Source organism: Ornithodoros turicata, chromosome 6 (genome assembly GCF_037126465.1).
Source record: "Ornithodoros turicata isolate Travis chromosome 6, ASM3712646v1, whole genome shotgun sequence".
Classification (NCBI taxonomy): Eukaryota; Metazoa; Arthropoda; class Arachnida; order Ixodida; family Argasidae; genus Ornithodoros; species Ornithodoros turicata.
The window spans coordinates 66,984,245-67,011,143 of NC_088206.1; the positions used below are offsets into that span (position 1 = coordinate 66,984,245).

At 47.3% G+C, this 26,899-nt stretch overlaps 2 protein-coding genes across 7 annotated transcripts; one reads left to right on the plus strand and one right to left on the minus strand.

Moving 5' to 3' along the window:
• On the minus strand, positions 1–26,779 carry LOC135397105 (protein lin-52 homolog). 6 transcript variants are annotated; one of them, XM_064628448.1, is made up of 6 exons: positions 26,707–26,779; positions 26,381–26,491; positions 26,282–26,316; positions 26,161–26,218; positions 25,960–26,043; positions 1–552 (listed from the first exon to the last, which is right to left on the minus strand). In XM_064628448.1, exons 1-6 carry the CDS (start codon positions 26,723–26,725, stop codon positions 398–400), a joined length of 462 nt encoding a protein of 153 aa, XP_064484518.1. In that variant the 5' UTR covers positions 26,726–26,779; the 3' UTR covers positions 1–397. The 6 variants fall into 6 exon arrangements, with proteins under 6 accessions (XP_064484518.1, XP_064484523.1, XP_064484517.1 ...); XM_064628453.1 differs by lacking the exon at positions 25,960–26,043; XM_064628447.1 differs by having other exon boundaries at positions 26,161–26,316.
• LOC135397458 (uncharacterized) lies at positions 13,444–25,789 on the plus strand. The gene is made up of 5 exons (XM_064629062.1): positions 13,444–13,467; positions 17,255–17,480; positions 17,541–17,791; positions 18,026–20,722; positions 24,579–25,789. The coding sequence occupies exons 1-5, from the start codon at positions 13,444–13,446 to the stop codon at positions 25,572–25,574; spliced, it is 4,194 nt and encodes a 1,397-aa protein (XP_064485132.1). The 3' UTR covers positions 25,575–25,789.
• Positions 26,780–26,899: the final 120 nt, after the last annotated feature.

Sequence of the window (26,899 nt, forward strand, 5' to 3'; positions counted from 1 at the left end):
TAGATTTCAATCGTTTAATACAAATACAAAAGGACGCCACAAAACGGGGCCTAACAAAAACGGCGTCTGCTCCAAAAATCGCACAAAAACACGTGACACCGTCCAAGCCAATAGGGCTTCGTAACATGATGTCACAAAGTAATTGGGCCCATAGCGTTCTTCTTCATAGACATTGAGCTCTATGCCTGTAGGAGAATGAGATCACTTCATGCTACATGGCCCTCCGGCAACCATGGGTAAGCAGACGATAAACCGAAGTACCGTCCGTAGCCAAGATAATCCATGTCCACACTTGTTCGTCTGCTAAGCGTCCGCATATGAATATGTATATGTATTCAAGGTGGCAGTGGATTTGATAAACACGATCTATGTACACAAGGTGGGGGAGATGAGCAAATCAGTCGGGCCTCCTCGAATCTTGAGGCGTGTCGTCGTAGTGGACCATATTACTGAAGTCGTCGCTAAGCCTCCGCAGGATGGCACCCACTTGAGCCCACCGGACTCGCTGTTGAACCTGCACTTCTGCCAGTGGCACTACATCTGGTACCGAACCTGAAAGTAAAAACAACAAAGCGCATTTGAGCAACGAATACAACTGTGTGGTTTGGTAACCATAAGTGCGAGTAATCGGAATAAAATTACGAATCACGCGACACCCCCTGCAGCAGTTTCGTGACGGATGAGGACGAAAGACTGGATTCTGTATCCCCCTCTGCTTTCCTTTTTATTTACCTTGGTTCGGTGGGGGAGCACGTGAACAGATCCACTCCCTTACCCTATTATCACACGCTTTTATGATGGTTACCCCTGCCTCCAACCCCCATCCCCCCTCGAGCAGCTCCACTACAAAATTTAGGTCAGCGACTCTTTACTACCAAGGTCACACCTGTTTACTCTAGATGGCATCATAAAGCGCTGTAGCGACAGCAACCCCACACATACGCGTCCTCTCCACACCCCTTCCTCCTTATAAACTGGTCCTCGGAACAACGCCCCCCCGAAAAAAGAGACACCAGCTTGACCTTTTCACCCTTACAGAACCACTTTCAAAAACGAAGAACACACAAACTACCTTCGCAAGACAGCTCCACAACCAACCACACCTAACAAACCAGCACCCACAACATCAGATCACGTGACATATCCTTAACCCCTCCTTCTCTCTCTCGCTGTATATACACGCTTCATTAGAGAAAGCGCCACGACCGGCAATCAAGCTGTCCTCTCTCCCCCCTTCCCTCTTTCAGCCATCTCACTTGTTACACTAAGGGCACATACACACAGATTCTATGTTTTGACCGGTTTCTGCACAGGCTGTGCAGGGCGTGCATCGAGAGCAAGCTACCCCAGAGGCTAGAAGCTACCCTATCACCCTCATGTCGCAGTTTGAGGGGCATCAGGCAAGGCGCGTGCAGGGCGAAAGCAAGCAAGGCAACCCTGTCGCAGGGCCTCCGTGATCTTGGGGCAACAACCTCTTCCTCTGTGCCCTTTCCCCTACGTCCCCTCGCCCGTTCGCGACTCGGGGCAGCGCCCCCTGGCAGGCATCGCCCGCTCGCTGCTTTTTCTCGTCTGCTTCCCAAACAAAAAGAGCAGACGACACGCGAAATGCCATAACGAGCAAAAGCGATTTCACGCCGGCATCATCAACATGGTGGTGGTGTATGTCGGATGATGATTGCTGCCTTTTCCTTTTTTATATCCGCTGCCAAATTCAGAGAGCGAGGTCAAGATTTTTTTTTTGTTTGTTTGGAGCGTCTCTATCAGAAGTTGTGCATGTCGGGGCGCGTTTTCCGGGCGATATCCGATAGCCTCGATAAGGAGTCTGTGGGGGGTGGGTGGAGGTAAGAAGGTTGGGACTTTACAAAGTGTCGGTGCGCCCAATCTCAATGTCAATAGAGAAACAACACCTATGTGAACATGCAGTGTAGTGAGTTTTTACTTTTTTTATCGGCATCCACAGAATACTAATTGTGTTACACCAGTTTCCAATACCTTCGGGATGAAACTACGGAAACAAGACGGAATAAAAATGAATAAAGAAATGCGCGCCATCTGTATACCATTTAGAAACCTCGCTATCGTTACACTTCGAGCGTAAGAAAAAAAAAAATCGGTCCGGAGAGAGGGGGACGGGACACACCAATGCGACCTCCCCCAGCACCCGGCAAGTACTGCTAACCTGTCCCATTGCACAATCGGGGCTTAAAAAGCGCGGGCAAAGAGATCCCCTCTCTCCTTCTTTCACCTCCCCCGAGAGGATAGTGAACAAAGTACACCCGCCCCGTATACGCAAAGTTTTTTTTTTTTTTAAAGAAAAATCGAACGTATCTTACAAATTTTACTCTTGCGACGAAAAGTTTCTCGAGCTGATGCAATATCTTAGACGCAAAGACGCCGCACTTGCTGTACGACCGGAAATCGCGGCGACAAAAAAAGCCGCGCGCGACCAAGATTCTCGCTAAAAAACTTGAACATCCCGTTCTTTCTCGAATGGCATAAAAGGGTATCAAGAAACCAGATTAAATTACGCGGAATCGCTTAAAAACTAGAGCGACGGGATATGGATGTGGGTCAGAGAAATGTGCGACATATTTTTATACCTCTAGTTCCAGACATTTGTCAGCAGCAAAAATACAGATGATGGCTCAATATTAGGTCAATGCAAAAAAAAAAAAACAAAAAAAAAACATATCTGCATTTTAGACCTCCTATCGCCACGCAGAGTTGACATCCTCTCACCACTGTTTCCATTGTTTATCTCTTCCAATGTCACTTGCTGAGCTTCGGTCGCGCTCACCGCAAATACTGATAACGTATCTGGACATAGGCCAATGTTATTCTAGATACGTCACCTCACGAATAGGGCAAAATCTCTCTGACACACTGACATTCGTTGTATACGGAACCTCCGAAGCCCATATTTTAGTATTAACGACTTCAAAAAGAAAAAAAATATGTTTGCCGCTTCGGACACTATGGTGGAATTGTTGCCGCCTTGAATAACGTGTATTATGTAAACATAATGTGTTTTGCGAAAATATTAAATAAAGAAAAGAAATCGATTATCGAACATTTTTGGGTGAAGAGCAACATACACGGTGATCTCATCAACCTTCCGGTGTTAGGACCATCGTGTTAACGACCTCCCGTATGATGCCCCACGCGACATGTCCGCGCATGTTTCGTGTTGCGTCATGCTATGTGTGACATGCATATGACATGGCGCGAACTGCTTTTGACGTACGCGAGGGAACACAAACGAGCACAGCACATCCATTGTTGCTGTCATAGAATAAGCAAAGGCCAAAAAAGTGAGCTACTCTAGCCGCTTACAATATCACAACCCTAATTCCCATACTATCACACTTTGCCTCGCTAACCACATCGTCGAAAGCGTCGTCCACACTGGTCTCTACAACCTTGACCCTTCATGCAGTTAACCCATCTCGAACTCTAATCAACGCCAACAGACTGTCTGACGGCGCACGGCTCGGCGTGCTTGCAGACAACCGATGAGCCCGTCGACAAAACAACACACAGTATGCATGTACCTCACAAGGGAGAGTTGGAACTGTCGTCTGCAAGGCGAATGCAAAGCAGAAACTCACCCCCACCTCCATTCGTGTCCAAGGCGTCCCCTGGCCAGGTTTGCGTGGCGACTTCTGCTCGGACATCGTGTTCTACCGCCGTGCCATCCCACTGACGACCGATGACAACCACATCATTATCAGTCCCTGAAGGCTCAGGTTCGAAATCAAAGAAAGCTCGCGTGAAAAAGGCAGGCGACGCCTCGTATCCAGAGTCCGCATCACTTGGATGCTGTTGATGTAGAGGTTCGCTGAGTCGGAGGAGGATCGGCAGCGCTTCGTCGTCGTCTTCAACCGACGCCATGCCTCACGTCGTCCGTCAACAAAAGGCGACTTCTCCGCTCCGGGTCACCGTAGTCCAGTCACCTATACACGGCACTGCTTCCGTACGGTGTTAAACCTCAAAGTGTCGAGCTACCGACGCGCGCTGCTCCTCGGCCGACAATAACAACAACAGACGACGGCGCTGAGAGGAGGATGCCCGCGCCTGCCTCCTCCCCCTTCGTGGTCGCCGTGACGTCACTGCCGCAGCGCCTGTTGCGTCGTCTGCTTTCTGGACGGTGATCTTTCGGTGTCTCGTCCGGTTTTCTGGCTTGCCCGGTTTCTGCTAGGCGTCGGATGGGCACGAGACAACGGTGCATTATCTTCTGTTAGAGCAGAAATGAGTTTGATGACTTGGAGAGATAGTGCTTCAGATAGACGTTGCTCCCTGCAATTTGGTGTTTCTTTTTAAGCACGACCTGACATGAGTTTAGACTTTTGAACTACAATCGCACACTTTTGTACATTCTGCACCCCTGTGTGCCAAAGCACGGTCTCATTCAGAAGTATTGATAACAAGGGCATCCCACCAGGTATAATTTTGCCAAACACCGTCTGTTTTTAAAACACCTTCACCTTTTTATTTATTTTTTTCGGTCAAGCCAGAGGCATTCAATCAAACCTCGTCGAACCCATAATTAGCGTTTTCTGACAACCCACGTGCGACGGGTTCTCACGTTGTCAACTGAAAACAGTTGCACCGAGCGAACACCCCTAACCAACAAACCTCCTGACACCTGATCGATTGATGTCCTGTCAAAAGTGTGCAAACGCACGCGTACAAACACAGCAGAGAACAAAACCGTGACCACCTGTCTAAAGTGACAGGGTACAGACAAAACGACATCTGCAGTAAACAGTAAGCAGCTCGAATCAAGGAAAACAAAACACAAATCCTATTTAATGACACACAGGGCTGAGCGAAACTGTCAAATAGATGATGTCAGAAAAATTGACGAGGCCCGCGCGACGTGTCGTCTGCTGGAATTTAGATGCGTCGTCTGCGACATGATTTTTCTCTCTAATAACTACGAAATAGAGCTCGCGGTGAAAGCAGAAACTCTTCCTGCTCGCGTGGCTTCTGCGATGATTTGCTTTTCTTATACTCGTATTTATATTTTTGCACGTCGAGGCATCGCGAGACGCGGTCTTCGCAGGTGCGCCTTGATGGCAGGGCGGGAAATTTTTCCCCCCCACATGAGGTCTCCCCTCTCCCATCTCGGTCGGGTCTCCTGTAGCACGCGTCGTTCTCCGCAAACAATCCCCTTTCTTTCGACTGCTTTCGACGACGCGCTTTTGTATCTTGAGCATTCGGCAGCTCCCACGTCTGGCGAAAGAAATCGCTTCCTTCCGCCCGAGAAATGGAGCTTTTTCGAAATCGGTTTTCCCGAGCAGACGACGAGTTTCCTTTTTTGCGCAATGGGTCCGTTAGGTGGAGTTCGTGTTGTGATGCGTCTCCGATCGCGGAGAGATTACATATTGTTCGTATTTTCCAAGCTGCGTCGTTTTTCATGAAGTGAGCGACTTCTAGGGGGTTTTCTAAAGAGATAATGTAATGCAAACGTAAATGTTTGCGTTCGTTTTCACGGCGACGGATATTTTGTATACACCGTTGAAGAAAATTTCATCACATATCGTGCGCCTGCTTTCTTCAAGTGTTGTGCTACATAATGCCGGATAAGATGAATGACAAAGTATCAGTATCCAATAACACATTGCGGGAATAACCACAGACAGAAAGAGGCTAAAAAAATAACCGCCTCCACAACTGTTTTGAACAAATGGGAGAGGCGTTTCTTTTTTCTTTTTTTCGATGCTGCAACTTGTTCAAAACGGTGTACCTTCCATAGATCGAGAAGTTACCCGTCAGAAAGCACTCGTTACGGGTTAAGTTACCGCGTGAAAAATGTAACTAAGGTAGTAACGAAGTTCTTCAGCCTGAAATGTAACTCGCAGCTACGGAGTTACTTAAAAAAAAAAAAGAAGAATTGGTTACTTCCAACGGTTACTTCGGACACAAAATAGCACTACACAGGTGCAGCGCGCATGAACAGTTGAGTTAGACCTTGAGTTCCCTGCGGAGGAGTGCAACACGCTTATATCGTTCTCGTTTATGTCCAACAATTCGAACGCTTTGCATCTTACTCCCTGTGGGCGCACAATGGTTCAGCTTCATTTCAATGGCAGCGGTTCTTACTTCCTGAATAGAATACTGTCATTCATTGAATATCACGTTTTATGGCATAAAATACCATGAAAGAACCGGAGAGCAAGAAGGCAAACATGTGGACGTGAGTGAAAAGCGAATTAAAAGTAACTTGAAACTTAGCTTAAGTTACTTTGGCAAAGTTACCTGAAAGAGAAACGAGTTCCTCTGAAAGTTACCACGGCGCAAAAGTACCGAGTTAAGATACAAGTTACCAAAAAAAAAAAGGAACTTAGTTACAGTAACGAGTTACTTGTAACGAGTCACCTCGAACTCTGGTACCTTCCATAAGCGCTGCGCGTGATTCAACATGGTATGAACACGTACAAACTCAGCCGAACACACACACACACACACAGTCGCGTGCACGCTCTCGCCTAGGAAAAGACAACTGGGCCGAATGTAACGAGAACTCAACAACAATTTACATTGAACGACGCCTTCGCAGCGCTGTGATGGTTCCATCTACGCAACCTGCTGACCAAACCGCGTACGCTTCGGCTGGAACGTTGGATCACGTTTGCGTCACGTGCGCTTTGACGCGCAGTGGCAGCATACGAGACAGCAGGAATTCTGGAAAATCCGAGGTTTAACACTTCTTCCATTCAATACGCCTATTCTCTTCTTTCTTTTAGTCGAAGAAGGGGCGCTCGACAACATGGTTCCCAAAGGAATATAATTTTGTTTTCCCTCAAAGTGATGTCCGTTGGCCATAAGGGGCAAGGGCATGTCTGCGTAGCCACGATGTTGACACATATGTCGCTGTTTTTTAGGTTTCATAATCTCCTGCACATTTTGCTTGCGAATGTGTGTCGGTCCTTTTTGAAAAACAGAAGCGCAGCACAATTTGTACAGAAAACATGTGCCCGATATTCTTCCATCACTAGGGTCTTTTTTTTTAAACAAACTCTACAGATATAGTATCGTCCCTGCAAGCTATGTTGCCTTTTCCACTTTCGGGCGCCATCTTTCTCTCTGCGCGATCTCGTGTTCGATAATGTTATCACGGGCACACCCGAGTGAGAACATATATCTGAACACGACTCATTTAATGATATCGGTTGTCTCATGACGCATACCCAATAGTGAAACTGATCGTGTATTACAAAAATACCCCGGGTATTATGCCAGTCACTCCCCGCTATCTGTCAGTATTTCTCAAGGTTCACAAACAAACCATGAAAAATACTCGGCTACTGTAGGCATTAATAGGTTCAAAATCAATTCAAGCGCCTTCTGCCAACGCGGAGTCACGTTCGGTAATCGTGTTCGATAAATAATGAATTCGTTTATCCGAAAGGTGTGACAGGCTCCCTAACAAACGCTATCCGACGCTCCTCAAACTACGCACTTGAAATCCCAAACACCAAGTCTTGTGCAACAACCAAAAACCTTCATCCAACTTCCCGTTAGAGTATACCGCGCGCTTGTCTATACGATGCTGGCAGCAAAACCGAAACAAAACACAGCGCATGGTCAGCTTGATTATTCCCTTCCGCGTTTTTTTACACTTCTGCGGACGTATGTTTGCAGCTTACTAGCAGTTAGTTCTGCTAGACAGCGTTGCGTTGATAGTAACAGATCCTCCTTTCCTGTTTTCTCCTTAACGTGCCAACAATAATGGTTAGCTTTTTTTCTTTTCTGTCTTGTTTTTCAGGCTGAAACGCTACTCGGTCGTGAGCTGAGCATCGAGAGTGAAAGCCGGGCAGAAGTACAAGGTCACATCAACGACATCAGCGACGCAGAGCGTGAAAAAGGAAGAAAAACGAACGGTCGCCTGCCGCGGCGCCTAGCGACAGCCGCCAAATCGCACTGATTGGAGGAGGGTGGCGAGGGTGGACGAGGTCCCGTTCTAACACGGGAAGGATGGAGGGGAGATGCACGCACCTGCGCGCTGGACGACAGCAGACGACAGTGTATGGATATGGAAGCAGAAACAGATGGAGATAGAGAGAAGGGAGAGCGGCTTTTATTTGCTTTCTTTTCTTCCGCTCATGCGACAACTTTGAAGGGATAATATGAGAGGGGGTGTAGTGGAGCAGGAGTTGTGTTTCGATAGCACTTTGTGTGTACTTATGTTTGGGAGCAGTTAATTGGTCGTCTGCTTAATTATTTTATGGCGTTTTAAGATGGCAGACGATGTCGTTCCCGAAAAATAATGTTCTGGAAGAAGTGTGGTTATGTTATGAGGGAGTTTCTAGATGAGATGCTAGTTTGGTGTTTATGTATTAGATGATGAGATGAGAAGGGTTGTTGTTGTTCGAGATGTTGTTGCTATGGTGGATGTTTGCGGATCATGTGTCGTCTGCTTGATTGATTGTGGAAGTTCTTAATTTGCAAGACATGGTTGCAGCGATATTTTGATATTGGATACGCTGTGAAAAGTGCAAAGATAAAATTCTGACAATCCGTACTATGTGCACTATGTAAACAATGTAAATTAAAAAAGATAACAAAAACACGAAGTTCTAAATCGCGTAAGTAGTCGCCTTCGTTTAATCATCTGACATCGTAAAATACGAACTCCAAAATAAAAATCCGAAACAAGAAGACCATGAAACACACAAAAGTATACCGTGATGAACCCCGTAAATCCGTGAAGCGGAAAAGGGAAAAAAAAAAGTAGCATGTGAGGTACAAGGTCAAAAATATAGGTTTACTCCGGAATCAAACAAAAGTAACTACAAGAAAAAAAGAAACCGTGCCTTTGCTTGTTTGAGCGTGTCCCGGTGAGCACTGGAAACTACGATGGGGCCTAGGGGGAACCTATTGGGGGGTCTTCTACCTTATTCAAGGATAACTTCCGCTACTTTTGCTAGTTGAAGAGGCAACCCCTCCCCTGATGCGAGGGATGAGTCATGGAGGGGGGGATGACTGCACCTGTTTTCACCTGCCCGAAGGCAGTGGGGTGAACTTTGGGAACCTGTGCGGTGTGGGTTACTCTTGGCCGCTTTGCTTTGTTGTACCCCGTTTCCGGCGATGTTTTGGTCAAGTTCACAAACAAAAACTTGTTTTGCCGCTTCGGAACACTAGTATGAATCATCCCATGGTGTACAGCATCGAAATTTGTGAAGCTTTCAAGGACTATGCCACATGTGAAGGAACGCCGGGATTATAGTAATTGCAACTACAGGACAGCAATATTTCGTTACTACTACGGTAACTGGGGCAGCAAGGAAATTCGGTACCCATAAAACAACTATGACAATAATAATAACAACAACAACAAAACGTGATTATAAGATCGTTTCGTGACCACGATGGCTTATACCGTGGTGACAACCTGCAATGAAATGTATGTATACGGTTTAATGGCAACAACAGATTATTGCGCCGAGTGCATAGTCATTACTGATAATGGAAAATTAAATTAAAATTAAAGATATGAATGGAATCGACAGTGTCGGGCCTGAAGACTCCAATACCTGCAGACTCGGAAAATGCACTGGCTAATAAAAAGCAGGATAATGAACGAACAAAGAAATAAATGAACATCTATAGGGAAAGAGAAGACGTCCATGGCACAAGTCTAATAAATAAATAGTTTCTTATTTAAATTAACTAAACTAATTAATTGAATTAATACTCAACAAATACTTCAATAAAAACTTTGCGAAATCCCAGCAAAAGAAATCCATGCTAGAGGATAAATTAATGAAATCGAGGCCTAAAAAAGGGCCGCGCGCCCAGGGAGAAAGAGTAGAATAAAGAGGGAGAGAGAGTGAGGAATAAAGTAGATATCACAATATGTCCCCGATGCCACATGCATATTCACTGTCGTTTTTGCGTTTTAGAGATTCGTGCTTGCAAAAACATTAAGAGAAAGTCCCCTTCTTTCTCAGTAGAATGACTCTTTGTTCTCCAGTTTTCTGACGGAGGAAGAAATGATCCTGCAAAAGGCGTTTTCTACGGATTGGGTTGGGTTGGACCCCCTGTGGACCTTCCAGGGGGAATGACACAGCCACGCGTTCTTTGCTGCCTATATGACTCTGTACCTCTAATGGACCTAGGTCTATACCTGTGATCCATAAATAACACGGTGGATAAAAAAATAAATAAAAAAAAGATCGTGAAATATAAAATGAACACTTTGTACTTTGAACTTTTTGTCTTTCTTTCTGGAAGGTATTCGGGACTGACAGGATGTAATAAGAACGGGAGAGAAGGCAGTGATCCCTCCTTTCCATACTGCTGTTTCGATTTTTTTTAATGTTTCACCGAACCTATAAAAAATCGTATTAAAAAATCTATTTGTCGGAACATCATGGTGTCAACGCTGTTTATCACGGGGGAGATTTTGCCATTATTTCTGAGCGCTTTTATCAAATTCAATTCGCGCGAAACTTAATTTTCCCAATTGAAACCAGAAATCTGCCAGGTCATGCTCCGCCGACAATGTTCGCGCTTCAAAAACGACGTTTTTCGCTTTTTTTTTTTTTTTTTTCAGCTATATTACCAAAAGTAGCAGGGAATGTATTGTACGATGCAGTGGGGTAAATCCGACGTGGGCGTTCTGTTTCTGTAAAAAATAAAAATTAAATTTAAAAAAAACGTGACGTTGACTTCGCAAATTTTGGAGCACAATTAGGAAAATTCTGTTCAGACAAGTAGATTTTTTAATATGATTTTTTTTTCAAGTTCAGTGAAACACCCTGTATATCGTTACAGAAAAATAGCGTGACATCAATTGAATAGTCACAGTATCGCAGTTTAGAAAATTCACGCAAGTTATAATGTCAACAGAACAAACAAACAAAAAAAAAACATCGTCTCTTCGTGCACTTTGAGCGCGTTTCTACTGTTCGTATGGAAACAGGAAACGCATTGTTCAAAACACCAGGTGACCCGAGAATGTGTTTTTACATTTCGTTAACTTCCGGAGAAGACTGGGGAAAAGAACTGCAAAAGTACTGAGTACCTTATCCATAGTATCTTTAACAGCCTTAGCGCATTTTTTTTTAATTGGACATCTATAACCGTAACTCACAGCATTTAAAAGTACAAACTTCAACAACCCTGCTGACTCCGCAGTACCATATGCCTATACGATCTCGCCCATGTGCTGCCACAGCAGGGTACCGAGATGCACCGCAAGGGGTCGTGCAAAGCAGTTCCCCAGACAGCTTCATGCGTATAACGTGATCTGGCCATCAGGGCGCGCGTGAGGTCCTCGCTGTCATTTGAGAAGACCGAAACCATTATCAGCTTTGCAATTCTCCAACTGCCACACGGTGCACTGCATGGTACATACATCAGGTTGCTCACCCCCTTTAGGTCGTCATGGGCTACTATTGTTGTACTGTAATGGTCACGTTATGGTCAGTCAATAAGCACTGTCCTCTGTTATGGCCAGTCACTTCGGACTCCGATGCTGCACCCTGGCGGCAGTAGCCTGGGTAATTAAATTAAGGTAATACAGCGAACCCTCGTTAATATGACCCCCGATAATCTGACATACGTGCTTTACGACCATACTCTTGCGGAACAATGCTGTGAAACCCCTGCAAATCTCCCCCGTTAATATGACAATTCCGCATTATGACCAAAATTTTCGGGAACGACCATGGTCATAATAACGAGGGTTCACTGTAATCGAATCCGGGTAATTAAGTGCGCGAGCAACCAGCATTCTATGCATCGATAGTTACGATTCGGCAAAATGTAATTAAAGAAAGAGGGAATATATATGCTTTTGTCTCGCTCGTTCCCATTCGACAAGACGTAAAATTAATTTTCATAATAAAGTAATAAAATTAATACGGATAATACGGGGGTTCTGACGTCACACGCAGGGCAGGTAACTGGTGTCTTTTTTCGTTAGCGTTTCCATTTCCGTTACTGCAATAATAGTAGTGAGTTTCAGTATAACGTACGCTGTCGCCTTTGCCTACGTAAGGGGAAGGGTAAGCCAGGGAAGGGTAACGGACGTATTTTCGTTACTGTTTCCATTTCCGTTACTTTCGTTTCCGTTATCCGTTTCCTGTACCAGCCTTTCAATTTCGTTTCCGTTACTGTTTCCGGTAGTGGAAAGGCTGTTACAGAGGTGGCGGGAGGACAGCCAGTCCGGCTCTCTCAGCACCCTGTTTTGCCCAAGTGCTGCTTCGGTGTCACGCCTAAACACTACACAAGCAATTTTACGTCGTTGGCCGGTGCGCACATCTTGCAAGATTTTTTTTTTTTTTTTTTAATGTAGGAACATGTCTTCTGTCTTCACTCGCTCTGAGTCCAGCAACTCATCAAGATGGGCGTAACCTACATCCAATGTCGCATTCATAAGCTGATACTCTCAGTAGTAAATAATACTGCCAAAGTCACGGTGAAATGAAAAAAAAAAAAAAAATACAGACTAAAAAAATAAATAATTAAATATCGTAGGCTGTCATCCTCGTGCTATGGTGGAGTGATATCATGAAGTTATGAGGACTGGGACGATGTAAGCGAGGGATGCACTTTCTGGATCCAATATTGCGCTTTGTTTCCATGCTCACGTGTAGTATTTAGAGCACTACAGGGAATGGAGTCATCAAAATACAAACATAAAATAAAAAAAATCATTGAAATGTCATCGCACAACAGGAATAGCCATTAACCGAATTCAATACCGGACGATAATTTTCGTTTCCGTTTTCTGTTTCCGGTAATGGAGGACTGTGGTATATGCGTTTCCGTTTCCGTTATCGTTACCATCTCCAGTTTCGGTAATATACCGTTTCTATTTCCGTTACCGTTGCCGTTACCCTTCCCTGGATATAGCGTTGTGGTTCTGCGCACTGCGCAAAGCAGTGCTTGAGGCTTGCGCGTGCGCAGAACTTACGCACGTAAATGCGATAGCGTACGACGCACTAAAACTCTCTGTTTCCGTTTCCGTTATCCGTTTTCGTTTCTGATGCCAGCTTTTCCATTTCGTTTCCGCTGCTGTTCCGGCAATGGAATGGTTCTTACAGTGCTGCGGGGGTGGGCCCTTTGAACTCTGTCAACACCCAGTTTTGCCCAAATGCTGCTTCGCGGTGTCATGCGTACACACTATACAGAAGTAATTTCCCCATCGGTTTGATGCGTACATCTTGCAGGATCTCAAAACGAAATCTGTAGAAACATATGTGATCAGTGTTGTGCTCAAACTCTGAGCACAGTAACTCAATGTGGACGCGACCAGTGACCAGACCTCCTTCCCATGTCGCATTCACAGGCGGACGTTCTCAGTAGTGAACAATAGTGCCATAGACACGGCGAAATAAAACTAATAATAAATAAATAAAAATCGTAGGCTTGTGTCTTCGTTTTATATGTCGTGGAGTCTGTTGTGTATAGATCGCATGTGTCGGCGTCATGAGTTATGTGCACTTGGACGAGGTATGTGGAATAAGCGACGAGTGCACCCTCGAGATCCAATTTGGCGCTCATCCATGCTCTCGTGTAGTATTTCACATATATGACGGCGAATGGAGTCACCAAGATATATATTTAAAAAAAAAAGTAAGAAATGAATAAGGAAGCATTTGTATGTCATTGCACAGAAGGAATATAGCCACTACGAGAATTCAGTAAACCGGGCGATCGTTTCCGTTATCGTTACCGTCTCCAATTTCGGTAGTGTACCGTTTCTGTTCGGGGGCGGATTTAGGGGGAGAGGGTTCGGACCCCCTCAATTGCAGTCGTGACAGAGCTTCCATTGACCTTGGTGGTGGTGTAATAACATGCTGTCCAAGGCAGCCCCCCCCCCCCTCAGAAAAATCCTGGACCCGCGCCTCTGTTTCCGTTACCATTACCGTTCCCTACGTCACAGTACTGGCTATGGGCCTTAGCTCAAATGCCAAATGGGAAGAGAAAACATTGGACAACTGAAACCACTAAAGCCACCTACATCTTCTACGAGATCGACATGTACGGGACGACACCGTCACCTCTCTAGAGTGGATGACACGCCGGCCGATGTTCGGAGTTGATGGTTCTTTTCCGTAATTGTAGTGTATATTCACCGGAAGATCATTTGTGCCGCGATGGTACGATACTGTTCGGTTTCCCAATGCTCCACCTACTGCACTGAACGCGGAATAAACGTGTAAAAGCAGACGACGCGAGAAAGCTATCCACACTGCGGTAGTTTATCGTTTCTCCGCAGCGCGCCGACACCGCTCGATCTCGGAGCGAATAGTTGTGGCACCCTCGGAAGTTGGGAGCGCGTAAGATGACTCAGCATTTTACGAGATTGCGTTTTCGTGACCTTCGAACTATGGTTGTTATTTCCAGTAACCGCACAGAAGTTCCATGTGTTTCAGTATACACCGTCCCACCTGTCAGTCTCTCAGTGATAACTATTATCACTTATCACGATGATCACGCGCGACGCCACAGCGACTGATCCTCGGTGTCTCGGAAAAGAAGGTTCAAAGACCGCCACCCCTTCCAAGCCAACCGTGTTTACTGACAACAGACGCACGGCGGCGCTTATCACGTTAAACGATAGGGGGAACAAGGTCAGGCGACATCGTTATCTCCCATTGAAGAGATGTATGGGCAGGACAGGGCAGGGCAGGGGCGTCTAGGCAGTTCGTTGAGATTTTTTGCAGTTCATTCCGTTGGGATTGGAGTTTTTTTTTTTTTCAGTGAAGCGCAACAAAGGGAACAGCCCCCCCCCCCCCCCCCCGCCAATGCTGAATTGATCATATACACTCTTTAGGAAACAGAACTTCACCACTTCACCACATAGCACGCTCCTATAATTACAGCCATTAGAGAAACAAGTAAATGACGCTAGACGTGTTTGAAATTCAAAATTACAGATTAAGATGCATCAATCAATATAATCAATCATCGTTCCGACATCGTTCACTGTCTTGATTTGTTTAAAGGGAAGCGAACACCTTTTTGTTATACTTATGCAGTTTTGCTATATGCAGTTTTGCATATCATAACCATGCCCGCGCTCCGCACTTTCCATAAATTAGGAGCGATAAGGGCTTGATGGGACGGGGCACTAAATAAGCGCTGCGATTGGCCCTCAATAATACCAGTCAAGTGCCCTACTAATTCAGCCACACTGGTACTGCACTGCGATTGGACTTCACGGAGCGAAAAACAGAGCCCGTGACCAATCACAGGGCGGCGGTGCATTTATCACGTAATAACGAAAAGTTGAACATTGGGCCTGAGAAGACGTCGTGAGCGGTACGACGGTTTTTGGAAAGATACACCGGTATCGGTGGTTTGTTCATCAAGGCCACCAAGTTCCGTATAACGTCAACCAATTGTAGGGAATATAGACAAAAATGGTTTCTTGAAATAGAGGTTACGCAGCACGTAAGATGAATCACGACTCAGCTGAGCATTCGTTATCGCTCGGATGCATTAACCTACCGAGATAAGATAATAATAATATGATATCATCAGACATGAAGTAGAGTGTACCCATAGCATAGATAACAGAAATATGATTTTTGTCAGGAAGAAAGACGCGAGAATCGAGATGACTGACAACTGGTTCACGAGTTTGTGATTCGTGCCGCGAAACAACTGTGATCATATGAGAAGAGTTGTCACGAATTAAATTAATTTCGTTCGCGCGAGTTTGTTTCACACCACTGATCGAGCCTCGATGTCTGTCCATGTGATTAGGTCAACCCAATTGTAGGTTGGGATGCCTACAGCGAAATAGTTTTCCACGTACGGACCAAAACGTGTGCTCCCTCGCACGACTTTAGTCAAATCAATCAATTATCATCAGCCAATTAATCTTTTATCTTCCTTTTCCCCGTTCGAATTCCCACTGATAGACAGCGAAGAGCACTGGATATATACGAAGCAGACGACGACATATTTCAACTTTGCGACCTCACCAACTTGCGACATTGCGGGAAGCAGCGAAGTGGACTGGGTCAACGTGGGTCACTATCGCAACAGTGCTTTCGGTGGCCGTAGCTGTGGATACGGGCCGCCATCAACCGCATGGGCAGCCAATGGTAGCCACTGGTAACCACTAGTATAGTTCACCATAACACTCGCGTGCATGTGTTTCAAATCATCTGCGGCGGCTATACATGAAACCAGACTTGTATACGTATCTTGAGTACGTACTCAAAATACAGTATTCTGAATATTTTTTCCCGGTATTTTGGTACTCTACTCAATACTTTTTTGCGTCAAGTATTTTTAAAGTATTTAAAATACTTTTTCCGTTATTTGCTACTCAGTACTCAAAGTACTTTCCTTCCTCGTCCAGCCGTATCCAGCACACTTCCCCAGCCGTGTCCACATTTCCTTTCTTTCTTTTTTTTTTTTGTGAATTCGCGCATCTGTCATTTATCCTCCTATAAAATAGACTGGTCCCAGGCTCGGCCTTGCTTGTCAATAGTCCGACCCCTTCGTCAGAAAGCGATTCCTATTCATATTGCCAGGTGAATTCCCAGGGGATTAGGTACAAGAGAATCCCGGCATTTATTTCCTTGGTCACCAAAGCAATAAACACGCGCCAGAAGTTGAAAGACCCGAGCTGACATACAGGAGGGATTACGAAGTTTTGGGTCAGAACGTCAGAACATATCACCAATGCATAATGTAAAAACCCCGAGACTAGGGAACACGAAGGGACAGACACAACACGAAGTCTCATTTGATTGAGACTTTGTGTTGTGTCTGTCCCTTCGTGTTCCCTAGTCTCGGGGTTTTTACATTATGCATCATCTTCACCAGCTCGCTTGCTTCCTAGCCATTTTTTCATTGTCATATCACCAATGTTTACTTGAGTTCACCAAAGTTCACCAAACATCACTTGACGCAAAGACTTTGCAAATGAAAGATATGCTGAAGCATGGCAGATGAAGTTTATTCCTTTCATTTGTACGGCCACGTTCAGAACACGCGTTTCACTTACTGCTAACACTAAAGTACTTTAGAGAGTATCTTAAATACTTCTTAAAGTATTTAGTGCTATATTCAAATTACTTTCCAGTTTTGAGTATTTTGTACTCTATTTTAAATACTTTTTACGTGGAGTAGTTAGTATCTTATTTTAAACACTTTTGCGCAGTATTTTGTACATGTCTTCCTGAAGCAGACGACATATTGACTTTTTTTCGTTCACATATATGGCGAAGGAGAGACTGCTGGGTGACTTTGATTGGCTATATACGTCCGCACCCAGCTTCCCAGCGCGGCTTCTTTTTCGTCCGATCGCTTCGGCTATGAAGATAACTACAACCCTCTTGGTGACAAAAATGGAGAAGAAAACAAAAACGCAGTCACGGAGGATCCTCACGTGCAACGGCTGCGCTGGGGTCCGGACCCCGACGCGTTTCTTGAGCTTCGAGGCTTTCAACTGCGGCGGAGCTGCCTTCCGTTCTACGCCACCCTTTGTTGTGTGACGCTCGGTAACTGGCAGTGCACTTGACGGTGCGACGTCCCCGGATTACATGTCCATTGTCCTGCAGGTCTGTCATGGGCAGTGCTGTACGTGTGGCGCCCTCTCTGGCGCGTACGTCTTCTCTACGCCCGCTGCCCTCTGAGCATAGCGGGACATGTCACCGCACGCGACTCCTACGGCCGCTTCACAGTCCGAGCAGTTACCAGAAGTCGTCTGCGACTTCCCGCTGGACCTCGACTACCGGCTCGAGAAGTCAACGTAACCGCCTTCGAGCACCAAGGAACAGTCTTTGTTTGGGACGAAGATGGCGGCTTTCAGGTAACGCAGACGATCGCGCGTTTAATTTTGGTGGTTCTGTGATGGGTGTTGCACTGCACGATGAAAAATCAAAACCCGAGACGGAGGAACACACGGACGATCACAACAAATTATCGATGCTATGACACGTGTGCGTCGTCTAGCGGTGCAGACTGCGTTTATTTCGTATTTTTTTATGTAATGTGAAATAAACGGGCGTGAAAATGTTTTTTTTCGCTCTCTCCTGCACTATAGGAACAGCGTGGCTTGGAAAACCTCAAACTATCCTGTAAAAGCATCGTCGTCTGGCCCGGCTGGACGTCACAAGAGAGGTCTCAGCTCATAACACTCCATGGCAACAACGTCCCTATACTGCCAAAGAGGACAGGCGTCCCTATGTACAAAGCCTTCAAGAGTCGCCTGGGAAGACCTCAGTACGTTCTTCTCTTTATCGGCACCTTTCTCCACTTCTTAAGGTCGCGGCTCCTGAGCTTCTTACACGCCAGCGCAGTCATCCTCGTAGCCACGTTTCTGGATCTGTTCACTCAAGCACGCGCCAGGAGACTCGCAAGGTCTTACGTCGATCGCGTCGCCAGAGCGCAAGTCCGGGTCGTTGGTCTGGGCGCTGCTCCCGAAATCATTCCAGCAACCATGTTGGTACCTGGAGACAGATACGAGATCACGTCGGGCCTCGTTCCTTGCGATAGTGTCCTAGTCTCAGGGTCTTGCTTTGTGACTCCCCACCCTCTGTTGGCAGGACAAGCACCGTTACGCCGTGAGGCGCTGACGTCGAGGGAAGACGTCCTCGATTGCGATCCATCTGGGCCTCACCGTCAAAGTATGCTACTTTGCGGATGTGATATCTTACCCGCAGGACTTGAGGCCTCTGTCCCGCCGATTGCTGTGGCATTAAGGACGGGTGCGGCAACGGAACTGTCACGTACACTGAATCGACGTCTACATCCACGTCCAATGCCCATGACCGCTTTGAGAAGACTGCGAGCTATCGCAACCATAGTATCGTTCATTGCTGCCATAATAGTCGGGACGGTCTTATTCCTGTGGCTCGGCCAACCGCACAGCTTTACCTGGGACGAGGTCTTACTGCGTGCACTAAGCACAGCTGCGGTTGTGATACCACCTTCGCTTCCTCTGGCGTCTAAGATACTTTCTCAACGTGCCAGAAATGCTGTACCTGAAATTCAGTGTCCTTACGAAGCGACTGTCATACCGCTTTGGGGACTAACGACGACGGTGTGTTTGGACGCGCCTGGTACAGTGGCTCCCTCCGGGGAACGCTTATTCGGCGCTGTGCCGACGCTGTCTTGCGAGGCTCTAGGGCCAGTGGTTCGTCCAATAACTGCTCTTACACCGAGCGAGCCACTGCGAAGAGCCGCTGCACTGTGTCCCGATTTGTACCCTTTGGAAGACGGGGAACGGGCTCTAGGCGCGCCGTTAGACGTTGGAGCTTTCGCCGGTTCCCGCGCCGACCTCCTTGGGTCGCTGGACGAAGTGAAGCTACGAGAAGCTGAACCAGGCGATGACGTCCGATTGAGGCCGCTGTTAAACCCATTCTGGAGCACGCTCAGGCTCCGCGAGTTGGCGGCTGCTGCTGCGGCTGACGAAACTGCGGCGTGTTGTACACTGCGGCACTTATCGTTATCGCAAGTTGAAGAAACAGAGGAGGACATATCTCTGCCGGCGCCTCTCGGAAGAGAAGACACTCCCATACCGCGACCCCCTGTAAAGGCTTCTTTTCTAGCTCCAGCACCCGACGTTCCCGATATCTCATTATCCCCAACAGGAGACTACCAAGAACCTCAGCAGGACATAGTCGTTTCCAAAGAGGAAGTCATTGTCAAGAAAGCAGTCACCGTTACCAGACCAAGGCGTCGGAGGCTTTGCATCTTGTTTCGGGCACTGGCATCCGTTATCGGAAGCAGTCTAGGCAACTGCCTCAAGTACCTAATTCGCGTAAGCGACCCACACGACCCTCCTCCGGCAAGTTTGACACCTACCTTGCAATCTCCGTCCCTCTCATCCAGACAAACCTCACCAAAACCACCTTCGATATCACCACATACACCAGCTCCTTCTGAAGAATTGCCTTCCCAATCGTCACCAATCAATCAACAACTTACCCAGACGCAACCCCAGCCAGACGTCGGTCGCCCTGACCACCTCATCGTCACCCACCGCTTCACTTCCACCACAAACCAGCCCTGGAAGTGTGCAGTTTACCGGCAGCACGGGAGCCCAGTGCTACACGTCGTTACACTTGGAGACCCATTCGCCCTGCCCGATTTATGCCATTGTTCTCCTTCATCCCTACCAGGGACCGTTGCTTCCTTACGAGAACGTGGTCTCGCTGTAGCAGGAGTAGCAGAGGGTCAACCGAACGCAGACCCTAGCCTACCCCCGGAAGACGGTACCCTTCACCCTTCCGGTCTCCTTCTATTTGCCCCTCCAAGGCCTAGCCAAGACACTCTCGACACGATCAACGCCATGTTTGGAGCTGGCCTACGAGTGGTCCTTGTCAGCAGCCAAGACCTGTTCAGAAGCATCGCCTTGGCAGAGTCCTCAGGCATCGTACGACCAGATGAAGCACTGATGGTCATCGCGGCTAGGCCTCCAATATCCGCAGATCGGTGCGCGAGAATCGATATCAGACCCGCTTCTGGAGACATTATCCCAGAGAAGGTTCCAAGGATCCATTATGCCTTGACTATGGCAACACTAGACGTGCTTGTGCAAGACTACCCGGACCTTCTCGAGACAGTGAGGACGGATATAAGCGTGTATGCCGCTGCGGGTCCGAATGACGCCGCGAGGGCTGTGAGGGTTCTTGGTACGCGCGCTGCGGTGGTTGCAGGTGGTCCTCCTCTGTCTCAAGCGGTACGATGGGCTCCTGGTGCAAGCCTGGCGATTGCCCCGGAGCACGGCGGCGCAGAGGTGAGGGCAAATGTTTCCAAAGTGGAGCAACTAGCAAGACATGAAGTAGCAAAAGGTGTGTCGAGACAGAGGAACATACAGAGACTGCAGAGCAGGTTCTCATCCGTCGTTAGTATCTGTCTGGGCCGACATTCGTCTGAACAGTCTGCCGGAAAAGCCAGGGAAAACCTCAGACATCACAGTCGGTGGTAGGATTCGAACCCACCCACTCTCAGTCATCAGCACGACCTTGGCTATACCACCGATGAGCCACGCTGCTGATGGAATCTCGGCTGTGTTCGAGAACCTGTTACGTCGTCTTTGTATGTTCGTTTGTCTCGGGGGTTTCGTTCCAATCATGTTTCACCAGCTAGCCTAGCGTTTTGTGTCTCGTCCGTGTGTGTGTGTCGTACCCTCTGAAATCGTGTTATAAGTGTGGAAGGAACGACCGGTCTTCAAACGAAAACGGAGTCGAGAGTGAATGGGGCACAATTGTATGCTTCTTGTATACAAGTGTTTTCTAGGGACAGTTTATGTATACGGGCACGCTTGGGAGTATATGAGGGGGTTTCACAAGCATGCACCTGCATTTAAAAAGCGAATGTATCCAAATGAATGTTGCTAGCAGTCATCCATCATATAGTCGCCAGCACTGTTTTTCATTACGCCTTTAATTAATTAGGGGATGGGTATCAACTAGGAAACTGTAGAGCGACTTGACAAGCATCCGAGGTGTTTTCTAGTATGTCATTTGTTTTTTAATAACGGCACAAAAAGAAAGCCAGTGAAGAAAACAAGTGACAGCGCCCCTCCGCGCGCAGTGATTGCAGCGCGCGCTACCGCGGACATGGTCGACATGTTGACGGAACAGGCTTTGTAATATTGCAGTCCAGTTATTCAATGCACAAAGTCACACTTGTCTCTGGAGCGCACTGCTTTTGTAACAACATTTACAAAAAAACGAAAAAGCTAGATAGGCAGAGCGCGGCGCCAGACGGGGCATTTTCCCGCGGAGGGCAGACAGTTATACCATGGGAACAGGTACGCTTCGTACCTTCCAATGAAAACGCGCACACGTCGTTTTCTACGATGATATGTATTACACAGCGTTTTTTTATTCGTGCATATTATATATATATATAACGGCTATGAGAGCAGTATAGATAGCACAGGGGTGCATCCAATGTATTGCTCCGTAGACGAAAGCGTGCTGGGCGAACACAATGCATCCTGGACAGGTCCTGATCGCACGTCACAGCAAACGTCAAGGCACACGTGACCTTAAAGATGGCGGCGCCCGTGGTCGGCGGCCAAACCGCTTGTAAACAATGCGGTTGTTGTTTCTGGACGACGTTTTGGATGTTTTTCGATCACGGTAATTATTTTTATCCAGTAAAACGCGCAGTTTTACACATAAAGCCTCGTATTGTTGACAACTTCCAAAGATGTGATGACCGCGCGTTAAGACTTACCGAGCCGATACTAAGGTGAAATGGGCTACCATGTTGTGGAAGAAGCACCGCATAGTTTACGCTGGCAAAATATGGTCATCTCTTGGTGTTATGACGGTGAAAATATGTTGGTAAGCGGCAAAACGACATGTAAACAAACTGCCATGACCTCAAAATGACGTTTTCTATGACGTGCGACCAGGGCAAGATGGCAGTTTTGCCAAAAGCCCCCGCTTGAGGGTAGTTACAACAATGGCGGGTTTGTGTCACCCCTGTGGTATGTAGCTACTAGATGTATAATTACCTAAAATTAATTATAACTCTTCAATTAGTGGTTTTCGGGCAAAAGTAAGACTGTATAAAATGGGAGACACTCCGCGTTGAAACGAGCACGTGCGTTAAAAAATATCCGTCGCCGAACACTGCTATGCAAATGAGCCGAAACCAAAACCACGCGCCTCAGGAGCGCATGACGTTCGCTGTCGGCGGCTTATCTGGTCCGCCAAGCGTGCCGCCATGTTACACGCAAGGGTTGTCTGCCTATAGTATGGCGACATGTGTGGTCCGTAAACCGATTGATCAGCACCCATTCTCATCGCTCCTTATGCGCGCGGTTTCGGTTCGTTCGCGTAGCAAACCTTGGCAAACCGTGCTCGTTCCAATATTTTTTTTTCTTAAAAAGAGAATGTCCGCCTGGCTGTATAACTTACCTGCAAGAACGGAATCTATGCTGCTCTCATAGCTTGGTATACAGGTTGTGACAAAAGTTTACGGAAAGCGCGAGCGGTGTGTTTTGTCCCCGGCGCAACGCTCGAGCGGCCAGCGGAACCGGACGACTTCACATGTTCAGGGGGTAAGTGAATTGGGGTGCCTCAATACTAGCTCCCTCTGCATAGGGTGAAGACAACCGCGTCGTTTGTTATGAATTTCCGCCATACTGACTCCCACGTACAGCTAGCTCACGATACGCTCAGAAAAGTGAGGCGGTACGCTTAGCGACACACTGCATTTTAGAGTTGAGTAAATTCGCTGCAAAGGAGGTTTGAAAACGTTTGTGAAATCGGTACACAGCATTGCATGGTAAGCGTGGGAGTCAATATGGCGGCTTGGCGATATTCGCTTGTACCACGGCTTCTACAAAGGGTGACTCCACCCTACACAGAGGAGCTAATATTCAGGCACCCAGGCACCCTAAGGTGAATGCGCTGGTTGCGACACACCGCGGTAATTTCGGTATCGCTTGAATGTGCTTGCGAAGTGGGTTGCATAGGTGTCGCTACCGGCGCAGTCCTCTCCCGCCCCTCTGAAAGAGTGAACGAGCCCGCTTCCGCCCGCTACTAGGGTGTCGCACTCAGAACAAAAATATACCCCAGAGCCGTTTATTAGGAGAGTTTGGCCATTGGGAGGAGCCTCTCTCAAAGCTCACCACTTGACGTCACACGATGGGAGGCGCCAAGGCCAATGGCACCATTTTGGATCAGAGCTTTCGCCTTGATATCTCCCATTGCTCCATCTTGGAGCAGAAGCACAGCCTTGAAATTCCTCCGTGCCGCCACGGCTCGCCTTTCATCCCGTTCAAGTGGGCGGAGCGATGACGTCTCTGACGTCACAACGACTCCGAGCGGCAAGAGATCACAGAATGGCAAAACTCTCCTCATAAACGGCTCTGACATACCCAAAACATATGCGCCCTCTGGTTAGCGCACGGAGCCTATAAGGCTCCATGCTTATAAGCCCCGGGATACTAATCGCACGTTCCCTCAATGCCCGTCTTTGACGTCATGTCTGCTACCCAATAGTGAGGCGTGCGCTTTCTCTCTCTCTCTTTGCCGATGTATCTCTGACAAAGCGCAGTCGTGGTGGTGGTGAGATTGCTTGCCGTAGCTGGCCGCTCGCCCTTCTCCTTCGCCGTAGCAGACGATTCTCGGCAACCAATAAAACACCTCTATGAACTGACGTCATAACACTCCCCTGAAGGAGCTGGGACAGATCGCCGCAGCTCCGCGCGCTCTTGTAAACTAATTTTCTCAAGAAATGCGCGCCTCCCGAAGGAAATATTTTGCACGATAGTTCCTGAAGGTAGTAGTCCATATCGTGCTGTAAAAGTACACGTTCGAAGTGGCTTCCATACTACATTGAAACAACGGACCAAGAGTGCCATCACCTTCCGAGCAGACTGGAGCATATGCCAAGATTCCGAAAGCCTACAGGCCAGCGTACTGCGTTATTTTCGGAGCCTGTCGGGGCATTCTCATGGTCGTTAGTCCCAAGTACCCTTCTAATGTATGTACGTATAGTCAATTTCACTCCCACGCCTTCCAAGAAGAAACAATGTAACCAATAGGCTCAGACTTTCCGACTAGTGTGTTTCATTTCCCATGCAGAAATCTCTCCCATTCACCCACTGTCTTTCCTTCTTCTTCCAGGAACTCCCATCTCTTGCAGCACCCCTGGTGTCCACAACTATCCGCTCCATCCTCAACCTTTTACGTGTGGGCCGTGCCACCCTGGAAACCCGTGTGGCTTGCATTCGGTTTCTCCTTGTCGTCGGCAGCTGCCGCGCTGTCACGGAGCTCCTGTTGGGGACTGAACTGGCCGCACTGACTGACTCTCAGGCCGCCTACCTGGATACGACTACGTCTCTCGTCTCCCTCCTCCTCACGTCTCCTCGGCCACCATTGAGTCTCTCTTCCAGCCCCGTTGTGCCAGACCCTTGGCAGGTAGCAATCGCTGCCTTCGCACATTGTCTTGCCTGCGTTACATGTCAGGCGTCTTTAATGATCCATCTTCGCTACTTTCTGGAAGTGGACCATGATCCATACATCACCCGCTTCGAGTCTGCTTCCGCCCTTTTTGGACTCTCCGGTTACCAAACCTGCTTCCTGGCCATCTGGGCTCTCGGAGGACCTCCGAGACGCAGCACAGTTACCAGCCGCCACATCGTGTGCCTAACGACAGCTGTGGTCTTCCATACGGCGGTGATCCTGGCGCCAGTTGCTGTAATAAGCAGTCTCATTTCTCCGCCCTGGCTTCCAAACGGGTCTCGAATGAGGCAAGCCATGCTCATATGGGCTGCCGTATCGCTGCTGCTAGGTGCTACGCTGGAGCTCGTGATTTTACCAGGATCCTGGTTACGTCGTCTGCGAAGAGACTTTGTTGCAGACGACAACGTAACAGGAAAGAAGGCCGCAGAGACACGTCGTGTGCCTCTCTTTGGAACTCACGGACGCAAAGGAGGGTTTGAGGAAGAAGTCATGAGGGAACGACAAAAAGGGCGTGTGGATGGAAGAAAAGTAGGTTTTAATGTAAATAGAGAAGTTCCAGTCAGCGGGCTCCAGTCTCCTTCCGCAGGACATCCAAGAATCGACCGCGGGTCATCTCCTGTGCTGAAGGGAAAGCATACGCGCCAGGTCACGTGCTGACATCTGACATATGTTACAGCGTTGATGTCTGCGAAAGCATGCCAGGCATGTGCGCACGGATGGCAAAGTAGTACATGTCCAAACCAAGTGTCAGCATGTGTGTTAGAGACAGAGGCAATGGAAGCATGGATGACAGCATAGCATAGCATATAGCAGCAGTAACAACAGGGGGGGATACTGCATGTAGCTTTGAAGTCCATAAATTATACCAGATATTATGTAGTTGTTGCGGCTTAATCCAAGCATTTACTTGCAAACATTTCTGCCGCTTCCGTTCCGTGAGGATTCATGCCAGTCTCGTATTGAACATGTTCAACCGTAACAGCTTGTGACGTTATTACACCTCCACGTAAAGGATCCTCTAGTCAACAAAACATAGCCTTACCCTCCTCGATACCGAGTTTGTAAGCCAAGTTTTGAAGATCCTTGACTTTCTCCAGGAGTGCGGCTGCCGTTAAACTGCCTAGTTCTGTCAAACCGTAGAAACAGTACACTACACGTAAGCGAAAGCATATTGCCAAAGTGCAAACGTCTTTGCCTTGATCAAACATGCGGCAAATGAAAACTCGTGACATGCTGCACTTACCTTGCAACATGATCATGCCTTCACTGTCCAAGGCCCACTTTGGTTTAGTGTTGTGAACCTGATTGAAACAATCACTGTCATCCATAGGTTTCAACTTGACGTTCTTTATGTTTGCGCTCACCGAAAGCAGCGTGGCGAATTCTGATACCCCAGGCACTGCAGGAAACGAAGATACATAAACTCAGTTCAAAGTTTGAGAAACTTGTGCCCGTTTACGTACTCGGTTCGGGCCATAGGTCAGGGGATAATCTTCCATCGAGTTGTTCATTGCTCAGTAAAATACTGTCTGAGGTCATGTTGTCGCTCGGCGTATCTTGTGTTGCTGGTTCGTCTGCAGAAAGTAAAAGGAAGGTATTTACAACCAGTGGGGCAGAAAACACCACGCATATGAATTATTCGGCATACAAAGATGTAAAAAAAATACTGCCTCGTTTTAAATAGGTGATTTATTGAACAACATGCGAGTAAAACATTCCTAGATTGGCTTTAATGTTCGAAGTAGATCAAAATTTTCAAACAGTGCTCTTCTGCGAAAAGCAAACTTGCCTCCATTTGACGCCGCCATCTTGGTCGCCTCATTTGTGACGTCATCGGGTCATCGATACAAAAGTTAGCAAAAGGTGAGCACCACTGCATTACTTCAAACAAAAACGTATTTTTCAGAAAAAAAATAGTACTTATGTGAGTGCAAGGAAGATTACGTTTAGAATAAAACACCGGAAAAAAAAAGAAGAAAAAC

Excerpts from the sequence above, each read along its gene's own strand:
- LOC135397105 (XM_064628447.1), bottom strand. Across the intron at positions 26,317-26,380 it reads TGACCTATGGCCCGAACCGA|TGCCTGGGGTATCAGAATTC; the intron begins GTACGTAAACGG and ends CGTTTCCTGCAG. Across the intron at positions 26,044-26,160 it reads AGGCATGATCATGTTGCAAG|AACTAGGCAGTTTAACGGCA; the intron begins GTAAGTGCAGCA and ends ACGGTTTGACAG.
- LOC135397458 (XM_064629062.1), top strand. The coding sequence starts at position 13,444 with ATGAGTTATGTGCACTTGGACGAG. Across the intron at positions 17,481-17,540 it reads CCTTTGTTGTGTGACGCTCG|GTCTGTCATGGGCAGTGCTG; the intron begins GTAACTGGCAGT and ends ATTGTCCTGCAG. Across the intron at positions 17,792-18,025 it reads ACGAAGATGGCGGCTTTCAG|GAACAGCGTGGCTTGGAAAA; the intron begins GTAACGCAGACG and ends CCTGCACTATAG.